This window comes from Mauremys mutica, chromosome 1 (genome assembly GCF_020497125.1).
Source record: "Mauremys mutica isolate MM-2020 ecotype Southern chromosome 1, ASM2049712v1, whole genome shotgun sequence".
Classification (NCBI taxonomy): domain Eukaryota; kingdom Metazoa; phylum Chordata; order Testudines; family Geoemydidae; genus Mauremys; species Mauremys mutica.
Genome location: NC_059072.1, coordinates 84,760,949 through 84,775,770, shown reverse-complemented (window position 1 = coordinate 84,775,770; position 14,822 = coordinate 84,760,949). Strand labels below are relative to the sequence as shown.

Genomic DNA, 14,822 nt, shown 5'->3' with positions numbered 1-14,822 from the left:
AGAACAATGCTGGATTTTAAGACTGGCCAACTACAATTTCTCTGGAATTCTGGTCTGGCCAGACACACCATTGCTGATGCCCTGTCCAGACTGCTGACAACACCAGAACCAGAAGTACTGGATGACCATGTATTGGAAGCCCTGACCATGAAGTACTAGACTTAGAGATGCCATCCCCATTAAAGTGGCCCAGGCATGCTGCAAGTCAGCTGCAGTCAGCTCCTAGAACAAGGATCGGCAACCTTTGGCACGCAGCTCGCCAGGGTAAGCACCCTGGCGAGCAGGCTGGTTTGTTTACCTGCCACGTCCACAGGTTCAGCCATTGTGTAGTGCTATCTCTGAGAGGTTTCTATTGTACACAGTTCCTGGGGTAATCCTTGTGCTTGTGTGCATTTCTGGCCCCATGGCAGGGGAAGGGAAGAGAACAGGGAAGTAGGAGAACCCAAGGAGGAGGCACCCAAGTCTGTCCCTGGGGTGGTTGGGGGTGGGGGGGAGAAAAGAGCAATGAGGAAGGAGTACCCTGATGTTTTAAAAAAACAAATAGGGGCCCCCCATCTGACTGTTACAGCAGTTCTGAGGGTGTCAAGCCACAGGCTGTGGATGCTACATGGGGACAGGTGTGTTTATATGGTGGCGGGTGTGGGACGGGAAAGAGGCTAGGGAGCAGTGCCACTCCGAAACAGGGACACAGAATTAACTATGGCCCACGTGGGTTGGTTTGAGCCAATGAGCAGACAGGAGGGCAGGACAGGGACCAAGCCTGAGAAGGTTCAAAGAGAGAACAAAAGAAAGGGCAGAGGTAGGTTTGCTAGGTGTCCAGTTTTTGACCAGAAAGTATGGTCAAAAAGGGGACCTTGCAGTGTCCCGTCAGTACTGCAGTACTGACTGGACATTAAAAACCCAGTTACTGGACTAACTGCAATCAGCATCCCTGCTGAGGGGGGGGAGGGGGAAGAGCAGCTGCTGTTGCCTGGAGGAGCTGCTCAGCTGCTGATGGAGAGAACTGGCTCCCGGCCCGCTAGCTTCAGCTCCAGCTCCAGCTCCAGCAGAGAGGTAGTTACTAGCGCAGTGCCACTGCCACCACCGGGGGAGATCCTGTCCACCTCCCCTTCTGCATCCCCCCTCAGCTTGTGCTCTGATTGCCCCCACCTCAGCCCCTCGCTCCGGGGACTGCTCCCTGTCCACCCTCCCGTGCCCCAATTGCCCCCAGCCCCTCGATCCTTCTCTGAGCCAGAGCCCTGCTGCTGTAGCCCGATTGGGCAGGCAGACTCCACGTCAGTTCCTCCCAGCCTAGCTCTGCAGGTGGCAGGTGAGTCCCAGGGGTGGGGGGAGCAAGCTACGGAGTGGGGGAGAGCAAGCAACAGTGTGGGGGAGAGGAGCGAGTGGGCAGGGGCGGCGAGTTATATGGGCCCGTGGGGCCCAGGCCCCACCAATAATCCAGGAGCTGGGCTCAGCCCCACCAATGTTTGGGCCCCAGGCCCTGTGCTGGGGGTCCCCGCGTTGTAACACCCGGCGCTCTCACTCACCGCAGCGGCAGCGGCAGCTCCCGGGAGGGGCCTCAGGAGCGACTGGACTCCCAGCCCATTGGCTGGGAACCCCAGCCAATGGGAGCTGCCGGGGGCGGTGCCGGAGCTGCCTGGCCGCACCTCCACAGCAGGGAGGGGGAGCGAGCCACAGGCAGCGGCTGAGCCCTGGGCATTGTGAGCAGCAGACAGACACAGACGGTGAGCTGTGGGCAGCCAGACACACACAGCCGGGGAGGAGGGGTTGGTGGGGACAAACACACACAGCCAGGGGGTTGTGGGACAGACACACACAGGAGGGGGGGACGGACAGACAGACACAGCCTGTGAGCTGCGGGGGCAGCCAGACACACACACACAGCCGGGGAGGGGGGGGTTGGTGGGGACAAACACACACAGCCAGGGGGTTGTGGGACAGACACACACGACAGACAGACAGACACAGCCTGTGAGCTGTGGGGGCAGCCAGACACACACACACAGCCGGGGAGGGGGGGTTGGTGGGGACAAACACACACAGCCAGGGGGTTGTGGGACAGACACACACAGGGGGGGGGATGGACAGACAGACACAGCCTGTGAGCTGTGGGGGCAGCCAGACACACACACACAGCCGGGGAGGGGGGGGTTGGTGGGGACAAACTCCCACAGCTTGGGGGTTGTGGGACAGACACACACAGCGGGGGTCAGACAGACAGACAGACACAGCCGGGGGGGTTGGTGGGGAGAAACAGACACAGCCAGGGGGTTGGGGGTTGTGGGACAGACACACACAGTGGGGGGCAGCCAGACAGACAGACACAGCCGGGGGTTGTGGGACAGACAGACACAAGGACACAGCCAGGGGGTTGTGGGACAGACACACACAGCGGGAGGGAAGGGGGACAGACACACACAGCCGGGGGTGGTGGGGGCAGCCAGACACACACAGCCGGGGGTTGTGGGACAGACTGACACAAGGACACATCCAGGGGGTTGTGGGACAGACAGACGGACACAGCTGGGGGAGTTGTGGGGACAGACAGATGGAGCCGTGGGTGGGGAAAGGAGCAGCAATGGGCACCCCGGGGCTGGTATAAAATACACAGGATGGGAGTGGGGGGTTCCTGAGGGGACTATAGCAACACCCCCCGCAGAGCAGACCCAGGTTGCAGCTGGCTCCGCCCATCACAGCCCCGTGCCCCACAGAGACCCACACAACCCTCTGCCCCCTCGAGAGACTCCCAATGACCCCTGTGCCCCTGTCACTCCTCTCCAAAGAGCCCTCCCCTTTGTGCCAGCCCACTCCCCTCCCCCACTGCCTCCCCTCCTCCAAAGCTCCCTACAATCTCCCCCTTTGCCTTCCGCCCCCCAGCCCAGCCCAGCCCATTCCATTGGCCGGGAGGCTCCCAGTCTAGTAGCTAGCAGGGCCCATGGGAGCTGCACCTGAGGCAGGGTGCCTGCCTGCAGATGTAGACCTGCCTGGCTGTGCCTCCACAGCACAGGGAGGGGGAGCCACAGGTGAGCAAGCCCTGGTCATCATCATCATCACAGGCCCAGTAATTCTCTGGATATTTAATTTCACTGAGGCAAAATGTGTGCAATTTTATGGGTTGAATGATTGAATGACATAATACCCACCTGCCTGCATTGTCCGTCACTAAGTCCAGTAATTTTGTCAAGTGTTTGTTGCACAACATGGTGGTGCCTACCCCTACCTTGTGCTTCAGGGGGTGATGGGGTCAGGGCAGCCTGTTATAGAACTACCTGATTAGTAATTGGATATGTTGGCTGGCATCTTTTTTAGTAATTGGATATGTTTGCTCCCCCTGATGTTAGAACCTGGCTACACCACTGGGGAGGGGAGCTTCCTAGACCTGTGCAGCTGGGGCTTAGGTGAATTTTGTGATACTGTGCCCCTTCCCAGCTACCACCCTGCAGTCCCCACTCCTGCACCATGCTGGGCAAGGGGCAGCCCCATCCCCAGTGAGGCTATGGTGAGGGGTGGCAGCAGGGGAGGCCATACGTGATGGCAGCCTCCCCCCTCGGTACCCACCATAGGGGAGCCGAGTGGGCTTTCTGGACCTGAGAGGGACCCTAGGAGCATGTGCAGTGAACTGCGGGGGAGAGGAGGGGTCCCTCCCCTGGAGCTTGCTGCTGCCAGGGAGGGTGGAGGGGAGTCCTCTTTGGCCCTAGCCCTGGGGCAGCCTGTCTGCACCCCAAGTTCCTTATCCCCAGCCCTGCCCCAGAGTCCTCACCTGACCGGAAAAACACGCAACTTAAATTTGGTGGTCAGTTTAGAGTATCATAGAATATCAGGGTCGGAAGGGGCCTCAGGAGGTCATAAGGTCCAACCTCATGCTCAAAGCAGGACCAATTCCCAACTAAATCATCCCAGCCAGGGCTTTGTCAAGCCGGGCCTTAAAAACCTCTAAGGAAGGAGATTCCACCACCTCTCTAGGTAACCCATTCCAGTGTTTCACCACCCTCCTAGTGAAAAAGTTTCTCTTAATATCCAACCTAAACCTCCCCCACTGCAACTTGAGATCATTACTCCTTGTTCTGTCGTCTGCTACCACTGAGAACAGTCTAGATCCATCCGCTTTGTAACCCCCTATCAGGTAGTTGAAAGCAGCTATCAAATCCTCCCTTATTCTTCTCTTCTGCAGACTAAACCATCCCAGTTCCCTCAGCCTCTCCTCAGAAGTCATGTGCTCCAGCCCCCTAATCATTTTTGTTGCCCTCCACTGGATTTTCCAATTTTTCCACATCCTTCTTGCAATGTGGGGCCCAAAACTGCACGTAGTACTCTAGATGAGGCCTCACCAGTGTTGAATAGAGGAGAATGATCATGTCCCTCGATCTGCTGGCAATACCCCTACTTATACAGCCCAAAATGATCTTAGCCTTCTTGACAAAGGCCAGAGGAGGGAGTGTTAGTGCCTGTGTGGACTTCTGAGAAGTGCATGGGGTGGAAGGTGATGCTGGGATGCTCTAGAACCACTCCTTCAAAGCCAGTCAGGACTCTGGGGGAGCCTCCTCTCTGAGCAGACTGTCTCCAGGGCAAGAAGCTTACACCTTCCTGGGTCTGACCTCAGAGCATTCAGCATGCCCTTCCACACCATGCACTTTCCGCAGTGAGTCCGCCCAGGCGGGGTCCTGGGGCAGCCAGAGGTCCCTGCACCCCAACTCGGCAGTCAGATGTGACTCTTAGCCAGACTGTAAAACAGAAGGTTTATTAGATGATGGGAACACAGTTTAAACAGAGCTTGTTGGTACAGAAAACAGAACCCCTCGGTCAGGTCCATCTTGCGGGGTGGGGAGCCCAGAACCAAGTTCTGAGTCTCTCCCCATTTCCCCAGCCAGCTCCAAACTGACACTCCCTCCTCTGGCCTCTGTGTCTCTTCCGGACAAGGAGGCCACCTGATCTCTTTGTCCCCAACACCTTCAGTTGGCATCTTGCAGGGGAAACTGAGGCACCCACACAGTATTCAGAGAAAATATTAAGAACATTCCCACTTCATCACAACAGGTACAACAAAATATAATACTGTATATTGAAGTAGGCAAGTGCTGCTTCTGACTTTCCACTTTTAATTGACCCTTGTAATCTTGTGGCGCTGACGCGTTGTAGCTTCATTTTATATCGGCTTACAGGGCGGGAGCGGGGGGGCACCACCATTTTGGGCCCCACCAAAAATTATACAAACCTGCCGCCTATGCGAGTGGGGGTGGGGCCTCATGGGAAGAGGCAGGACAGAGGAAGGTCAGGGATGTCCAGTTTTCAGCAATGAGAAAGTTGCCAACCGTAGGCAAAGGAGAAGCAGCAGCACTGAGCTGGGGCAGAGACTGAGAAACCCCAGAATGCTGGGGTGCAGAGTCACAACTAGGAGCTGCTAGGAGAGGAACCAGCTGTTTGCAGAAGGGGAATCTTACAGACATGCAGCCTGGAGCTGACAGGATAGCTGAGACCACACCAAAAGACCAATCAGTTTGCGCTCACAACAGAGGTGTTAACGCAGGTTGTATTGATGGGGGCCGGTTTGTAGTTGGCATGAGACAGAGTCTGTGTGTGGCTGGGGACCATTTTGCTGTATGCTATACCAAGGAAGTCTGTGTAGCCCCTGTTAAAGATCCTGGCCTGGGTCTGTTCCTGGCTCTGCCTGGGTTAGATAACAGTGTTGCTCTATTGTTAATTGCTTGCTAACTCTGACCTCCTGGGAGAGAGGGTTGATTTTTGTGCAAAGATATGTGGTTGGGACCTGGGACCCCTATCCCAACACTGGGAATCCCCACCTGACACACCACTATGTGCAGCTATGTTTGGAGGAGCACCTGAGAAATTGTTTCACAAGTCCATTCCACATGCTAAGGCCTGCTCTGACTGCAGCACAACAGAGAGAATACAATGGAAAGAAGTATGGACATGGTATAAAGAAAGAATGAGCTTTAGCACAAAATATTTTTCAGATCACAAAGGACTGTACAAGGTCAGAAAAAAATAACTTCTCTGGGTTTACATGATGAAGATTTGAAGTATCTACAATTTTTCTCTGCTCTAGCATATCTGTGCAAAATGTTTCAACTTCAGAAAATTAAATACTACATTTGATAGGAATGTTTCTAACTTTAAAATCTTTAGAAAGGGACATGCGCTATGCTTTCTGAAAATGTTATGCAAGTGGCAAAGAATTTTATATTACCTTCAGTATTTCAGGAATGTCACAGATATGAGTTTGTGAAGGTAATACTGATTCACTTCTTTCTCCTGCTGGATAAAAAAAAAAAGTAAAATGAAAATGAAAATCAACTGCACTGAATTTATAACACTAATAATAATTGACTAGTTCTATTAATAACTGAAGACCTTGGAAATAGTAGTTTTCTAGCATTTGACTGTGAGATTAATCATATTGTTTTGATTATTGCACATTTTTAATGCTCTAAACAGGGGTCGGCAACCTTCAGCACGCAGTCCATCAGGGTAATCCTCTGGTGGGCCGCGACACATTTTGTTTACATTGACCATCTGCAAGCATGGCCCCCTAGAGCTCCCAGTGGCCGCGGTTTACCGTTCCCGGCCAATAGGAGCTGCGGGAAATGGCTATCTTTTTGGCTTTCTGTCCCCTTCTCACTGGCTATTCTCTGGCTACTTCTCAGAGCTTTGTCTCACAAACAGACATACCTCCCTCCAGCAAAACCCAGAGAAACTCTTCTGCCCACATAGCTCAGTTTCTGACTGGCCTTGCATATGGCCTGTGTTTTGGGTGGTGGCTCATATTGTCTCCAGCTATCTTACTCCTTAAAGAAGCTTAAATGCTTCTTCCATTTATCCTGAATGAAGGGCATCTGTTACACTCACCAACTTAGGACTAAAACATTTATATTTTATAGCATTTACTTAAAATAAAATCAACAACCAACCAAAACAAATAAACATATTTGAAAACCTCTCTCAACTTCAATTCAGAAAATGGCCAACAAAAAAGAAAACTGATTAGCAAATTATATATTATATTTAGATATTCCTTCCATACCTACTTCCAATAACACTCCTATTACCTTGTTGAACATTTTACCTGTTTTTGCTGATTTATCTGCACAGTCAGCTATGTTCTCCAATATTGCAGTCAGACGTAATGTGACCTCTGCAAGTACTACCACATTAGTATCTACTATGTTACTGCTGTGAATTACTTCATTTATTATCCAAAGTATGTGAACCCACTAGAAGAAAAATATATAAAGCAAGAATCTTAAAGCTGTTCGAAAAACTGAATAAAAAAAATTCATATTTATGTATTCCAAACACTGATGATTTTTTGCACTCCAAATTGTTTAGAGACACTTGTAAATTGATTATAACACATGAAATATAATAGTACTCGGCCCTTGTGAAAAAAGGGCACAAAGGGGAGAGGAAATTCCTTGCATCTCCCCCAGCCCTATGTACCTGCACAAGAGTTAGGCAAAATATAGGCCTTAATAGTCCTCATAGGAACATTAATTTATCAGTTATGTGTAGTAACTTGCTTTGTTTTTCCAAGTTACGATACTTATTACTTTCACTTCTCCATGATTCCTCCAACATTCCTTCAGATCACAAGTTCTTTTGTTTGTTTGTTTTCTTTTGTTTTTTTACTTTGCAGGTGTTCTGGATGGGACACCTATTGTACTATATGTTGGTATGACAGGATGCCAAATCCCATAGCAGATTTCATCAGGTGCATAGAAATTGGAAGCAGTCGTAAGGAAAACAGTGGTTGTCACCTTTTAGGCATGGAAGCTATGGAAGCATATGATCCAATGTTGTTTGTGCGCTACAGTGATCCTTAGATAGGATGAGATCCTTAACCCCACTCCAGTTCCTTTATGCTAGGTAAAAGGGATGAAGTAGCATAAAGGGGTTCTAAATACCCCAATACTCCTGGCCTGGGCACAGAAAACGACAGCCATAAAGCTGCCGTCCAAAGATCCCCTTTGAAGCCCTGATGTACCTGGGAGAGAAGGGTGCCTGGGGCAGGGTCACAGGCTATACATATTCTTGGCAGTGTTGCTCTCCACAGGTCAGCCCCAGGAAGCTGTCATAACACATAAAGGCTCCCAGGAGTCTGTGTTTAATTACAGCAGGGGCCTCTTCAACCTTTCGAGCAGCCCAAGATCAAGCTGGCTCAAAGCCATCTCTGCCCTCCCACCTTTCCACAACCTCCTTTCTCTTGAGCTACAAGTTCTCTGCTGCACCAAGAGGGTACATCTACTCTGCAAAAAAACAATAAACCCACAGCGGCAAGTCTCCGAGCCTGGGTCAGCTGACTTGGGCTTGTGCTATGGGGCTAAAAATAGCAGTGTAGACAATCCTGCTCAGGCTGAAGCCAGGGCTCAGGAAATCAGCAAGATGGGTTTGTCTTAGAATGCAAGCTCCAGTCCAAGCAGAAACATCTACACTGCTATTTTTAGCCCCATAGTGCAAGCCCAAGTCAGCTGACCTAGGCTCGGAGACTCACTGCTGTGAGGTTGGGTTTGGTTTTTTTTGAAGTGTAGACATTGTTATTTTTGTGCAGAGGCACATCACAAAACCTCACCCCACAGTATTTGGGGGATTTCCTTGAAGCATATGTTTCTTCCTTTCAATAATAACAAGAATATTTTTTCCTCCTGCTGATGATAGCTCATCTCAATTGATTAGACTTTTCCTGTTGTTATGCGTACTTCCACCTTTTCATGTTCTCTGTATGTATAAATATCTCCTGTCTGTATGTTCCATTCTATGCATCCGAAGAAGTGAGCTGTAGCTCACGAAAGCTCATGCTAAAATAAATTTGTTAGTCTTTAAGGTGCCACAAGTACTCCTGTTCTTTGTATGGGAAGTGTTTCCCCTAACACTGTGTACCCAACCACCTTGAACAATCTGTTATTTTCATTTTATCTGATTATCCCCCAGTAACAGACTGGACTTCACAAAGAAATGGAACAGAGATCTGTTGTGTGCCTTGTCTCTCTCTTTTTTTTTTCCAAGGCGCTTTCAGGTGGGAGTGAAGGAGGGTTGTTCTCATCCCAATAATTACATTACTAAGAATATGTGTATACATGTGAAGAAAATAGTGGAGAAATGAAAAACACTATCATTAAAATTAGTGCATTTTTAATACTTTACAATGTATATGTACCAGTTTGGAATTCTGCGATTTGAGACCTAAATTTTAACTTGGGTTAGCCATCAGAGAATGCATTCATGTGAATGGAAATAGAATAAGAAAAAAGGAGTACTTTGTAAGCTTTGAATTTGTAGATATATTTTAAGCAGGCACTTCCACTCATTTGGATCCGCTGAACTCCCACTTTGCACTTCTGCCACAGAAACATTACTATATCAACAAGTATTTCTTTATCTGGTTGGAGAGTCTGGAGAAAAAAAAAGATGTTACCTTAGCTGCATAAACAAATTAGTTTTTAGTACAGAAAGTAGCCAATTTATACTTTGCCACATTTAGTGTTCGTATAAGGGATGCCATCAACATGAAATCTAGCCAATATTTTTTTTAAGAAGAGTTAAAAGTCGTTTCAGGTATATAATCTGTCCCCTGCCCCCACCTGCCAATTTGGGGGGGAGGGGTGTGGAATATAATCATTTTTTATTAATTTCTTTTCTCTTGTTGCTATGTGAAAGATTCACACAAAGAAAAGGGTAGAGTAAGTAACTACACAGGGAAACAGCAAATGGACTATATGAAAAGTGCTGCAACAAGTAAACAAACTGGAAAAACATGAAAAATAATACGGCTTACTAGTTATATTAACCTTAGGAGTTGCTTGAGCAACAGTAAGTAAAAAATGTAAGTGTGATTTTTAAGTTGAAAGTGTCTTTTCTCCTTTTCTGCTTAGAATTGCTGCAGTACAGTATAAGCTCCCAGTTTGCCACAAACATTATGTGCTATCATTATGGCCTTATGGAGACTAGGGAAATATGCCAGCGAACACATCTTAATTAAGAGTTGTTTAAAAGCATATTATCTCCTAGTAATGATGCATTTTAACACCTTGAAATACATTTTCTCTGGTTACACCCATATTTGTAAAGGTGTTAAAAACTGTCTAAGTTAACTGCTGTTTAAAAAATGTGTTAGTATATAAATAAAACATGGGTATGTCTTCATTGCAGTGTTAAATAAAGTTATCTACAATGGAGTTACTTCTCTGAAGTTAGCTTACGTTGAATGAGAGCAGCCATACTGAGAAATAACACTTGAACTGCAATGGTGGTGTTGCACTCACTTGTGTGTGATCCTAACACTTCTGGAGTTGTACCCCAGGAGTCTTAGCACTGCAGTAAGCTCAACCAGACTATGAATTCTTTCCCAGTGAATTGTAGGAGAACTTGTCTATCCCTTCTGGGCACACAGGAGGAATTGTGGGAAGGCAGTGAAGAACTAGCAGCATTTAACCTGCATCTACACTACAGAGTGGTCATGTAAGCAGCCGACAAGCTGTGCTAACTGGAGCTTTAGCCTATACCCCCTAAGGCTCTAGATACATTCCACCATATTTGAACTTACTTGCTTCCCTGAGTGCAACACAGCAAAAAGGAATTTGGTCTCCTTCCTTGATTATTAGAAAGCTGCAGTTAGCCTGGTAGCTTTTTAAAATGGCTTTAATAATTTTACGAAACTAGTTTAATTACATAGGACCAATCATAATAAAAAGTAAATTAAAACAAATACAATAAATCGCAATCAATCACATTTCTTATGCATTAATTAATTTCATTTTTGTTGTAATGTGTAAAGCTTGTCAACCATGCATAACTTCCCCTGACCTTGAATTACATATAACGGTACTGTCAAGAATCAGAGCCTGCTGCAGAGCCAGTCTCCAGGAAACCTAATGAGTGCAGCTGACCTATAGTAGGCTGCCTGATTGGCTGTGCCAACTAATTGGTTGGAGGAGTCTCTGAGGCCCTGCAGCAGTTCATAGGCTGCTCAAAGCACTTCCTAACACCTCTATTAGCTTCTGCTCCTGCCTTTGTTCTCTCCAGATAACCCAGTTCTGACCCTGGACTCTGATTCCTGACTCTCTGACTTCGGCTCTGATTCTTGGCTCTGGCACCTGGCCTTTGACTCCAGCCCTGACCCTGGATTCTGACTCCTGGCTACCCGAACTCCTGTTCTAACTGCTAGGCATGACTCCTACTCTCAGAGGCGGCTCTAGAAATTCCGCCGCCACAAGCAGGGCGGCGCACCGCGCTGCTTGCGCCGCCCTTCCCCGGTCCCGCAGCCGGGGCAGAAGTGCCTGTGGACGGTCCCGTGGTCCCGCGGCTCCGGTGGAGCATCCGCAGGCATGCCTGCAGGAGCTCCGTCCGAGCCGCGGGACCAGCGCACCCGCCGCAGTCATGCCTGCGGGAGCTCAAGCGGAGCTACGGGAAGAGGGGACCCTCCGCAGTCATGCCTGCGGCAGGTCCGCTCCTCCCGGGGTTCCGCTGGACCTCCCGCAGGCATGACTGCGGAAGGTCCGCCGGAGCCAAATGCCGCCCTGCCAGGACAATGCCGTCCCACGCGCCTGCTTGGCGCGCTGGGGTCTGGAGCCGGCCCTGCCTACTCTGATCACTGGGCCTGACTCCTGCTCCAATCACTAGGCAAGACTGCCCAAGTCCTAGTCATTTGACAGATACAATAGCAAGTACTGCATAGAAGAAATGTGCATAATTCTTTTATACCTGCTTAGATGTACATATGCAGGAAAACACTGTGGTTGCCAAAGTGACAAGATCATCAGAAGGGTCTCCAGGCTTTAGGGATCCTTCTAGAGTCACAATTGATAAAGGAGGAAAAAGTAAAATCAAGATATTATTTCCTCATACAAATTTCATAAAAACATGATCATTTCAATTAGGGTGACCAGATGTCCCGATTTTATAGGGACAGTCCCTATTTTTGGGTCTTTTTCTTATATAGGCTCCTATTACCCCCCACCCCTTGTCCCGATTTTTCGTACTTGCTGTCTGGTCAGCCTAATTTCAATGCAGCTACTCCAACTTGCACCAGCTGCAATATGGTTCAGGAAATAGTAAATACGAAGGAGAAGCACATTCCCCATTTTACACATTCCCCACTTCTGTGAAGAATGAACATTACCATTTTGGTACATGGAAATGTTTTCAAAATGCACGTAATTTTGTGGATGACAGAATACAGATTTAAATGACAGCACACTTTAACAAGTTCTTCTTTTTTAAATTAAAAGAAATCTCAGATATATGAACCATAAAAAAGTGCAAAATAAAATCATACAAGTCTGTTCCATCCCAGGCTCATTTTTTTTTCTGGAAAACTGTCTGAAAACAGAAGTTAGAATTGTCTCCCATTTATTAGAAAGTCATTAAGTCATGTTTTGACAAGTGAAAGTAAATAAGACACAGTTCAGGAGGTCATAATTTCTCAACTGTTAGTTACAGTGGCAGAAAATTTTATACTGTATTTTAAAGAACTTCTTCATAACAAATAAAACTTCTTGCTGAAAAAATTACATTTGAAATGTAATTATTTCAACTCATAGCTGTAACTGTCTACAACACACCTTGAAGTGCTGTTGTTCTTCTTCCAGAACTGCGAGATATCGTGGCTTCCTTGAAAATATTTTCCTGGACAGAGAGGCCATGTTTAGATCTTCTTGTAGACACTAGAGGCTGCATCGCAATAATAAGCTTGAGTTCCATTTCTGCTTTCTTCCATATTGGATCATCTTGATTCTAATAGTTTAAACAGAAATAGGTAATGGAAATTTGCCTTAATAATTTATGAACCTAAGTCTGTTTTAATACCCTCATGTATACCGTACAGTAAATTTGGATTACCTGAAGAAAATTAGCAATCAGTCCAATAGCAGAATCAAATACATCCCACTCTTCATAGCTGAAAGCTAACTTTATAAACTTCATAGCAGCTTCTCCAGAAACACCATTTTTCCCTACAACAATGGTAAATAAAAATACAATTATTTTTAAAAATACAACATTCAGTAAAATTAAAGCTATTTTTAGCATCTGTGTAATACAAAGCTAAAATTCCACAAAAGAATTCTGCAAACATTGAACAATCTTGAGGGATTTCTCAATAACTCCACAAAATAGACTTTTTGTATTATATTGCTGGATATTTTTCAGTGTTTATAAGACTGGACTGACATACCTGCATTGTCATGTTAATTCCAAAAGTCCATGTTGCTGCTGCATTAATGAGTCTTTTTGATGAAGTCATGGACCTAATTCTACATGCCTCCAGAAATAACCTCAGAATGGTTGCAACCACAGTCCCCACATATGTCCCTCCCTCCAATTATTACTTTTAGGAATGTGAAAAACTTGTGCAAAGATGGCTGAATAGTTCTCATTGCTATATCTGCAAATATACATATACATACTGGGGAGCCTCTTCTCCCTACCCTTTCAAGTCAATTCAGATAGGTGCAGGACAGAATAGGGAGTCTCCTGCTCCTTTCTACCATAGGCCAGGGCCCCAGGTAGTACATTCAGCAGTGTTCCACAGTCCCAAGGCAGTGTTCTAGTGAGTGAGCTCCAAAGGGTATTCCTTTGGTTGAAGGTGCTGGGAAGAGGGTTAGATTAATGTTTGGCAGCAGGTATCTTTTTGAATGAGCACTAAGCACTGCTTCAACGCCATGTCATCCTGCTCTGCACGGAAACGATGACTCTAGGACCCTCTGCTCAGCCACGTCCACCCCTCTCGCCTCCCTAAGCACATTTCACAATTATAACATCAGAAGTTAGCCTTTGATATTTGTAAAGCACTTGAAGATCTCTGGACCAACTGTGTTATGTATGTTCAAAGTAGTAGCATTTTATTATGACACCTGTATGTTTACAACTTGCTACTTCAGTAAAGCTTGTAATAGCTTTGTAATTAAAATGGAAACAATATTTAATTATTAGTTCTCATTGCGTGAATACTAATAGAAGGTAGGATCTTGCAAACTTTGTAGGCATAGAACTACCATTGGAGTTCGGCATGCTGAGAATTTGCATGCTGAGAGTTTGCATGACTAGATTCAAAATGCTTTGAAAATCCAAACTAATTTACCTGTTAATATAAGCTGCAGAAGTGTCGATGATGCACTTATTACACCAGAAGACTCAATACAATAACTTCCTTGTGTACTAGCAAAGCTGCCACCACCTATAACAAAAGTAACTCATTAGATAATCATACAATTTGTTTGATGTTATATTTTATTTAGTCATAATCAGAACTGCTCAGAAACCAGAACTCCTGTTGTGCAGGAAATTTTAAAATTAAAAAAAATCATCATAATGAAAACTCGCAACTTCAAAATTCACATGGAACAAAGGGAGTCCAAAATTTTTGTTATGAAAAATCAAAAAAAATGTTCTGTTTTGACTTTTTCTCAACAAATTAATGAGTCTCCCCAAGCTGCCCAGAGCTCAGGGAGACCACTTTCTGGACTACATAAGAACATAAGAACTTAAGAACAGTCATGCTGCGTGAGCCAAAAGTTCCATCTAGCCCACTATCCTGTCTTCCAACAGTGGCCAATGCCAGGTGCCCCAGAGAGAATGAACAGAACAGGTAATCATCAAGTGATCCATCCCCTGTCCCCAATTCCCAGCTTCTGGCAAACAGAGGCTAGGGTCACCAGCCCTGTCCATTATGACTAATAGCCATTGATGAACCTATACTCCATGAATTTATATAGTTCTATTTTGAACCCTGCTATAGTCTTGACCTTCACAACATCCTCTGGCAAAGAGTTCCACAGCTTGACTGTGCATTGTGTGAAGAAAATACTTCCTTT

The 14,822-nt window shown here is 46.6% G+C and overlaps 1 protein-coding gene across 2 annotated transcripts in view; it reads right to left on the bottom strand.

Moving 5' to 3' along the window:
- Positions 1-14,822, bottom strand: part of CFAP54 (cilia and flagella associated protein 54) — a 220,844-nt gene that overhangs the window by 168,963 nt on the left and 37,059 nt on the right. The window contains exons 10-16 of one of the 2 annotated variants that reach the window (XM_045000813.1): positions 14,090-14,185; positions 12,850-12,962; positions 12,573-12,744; positions 11,713-11,798; positions 9,270-9,404; positions 7,082-7,229; positions 6,206-6,273 (exon numbers count right to left, since the gene is read on the bottom strand). In XM_045000813.1, the coding sequence (XP_044856748.1) occupies positions 6,206-6,273; positions 7,082-7,229; positions 9,270-9,404; positions 11,713-11,798; positions 12,573-12,744; positions 12,850-12,962; positions 14,090-14,185 (818 nt within the window). The remainder of the gene's footprint in view (positions 1-6,205; positions 6,274-7,081; positions 7,230-9,269; positions 9,405-11,712; positions 11,799-12,572; positions 12,745-12,849; positions 12,963-14,089; positions 14,186-14,822) is intronic. The other variant, XM_045000816.1, reaches the window with a different exon arrangement.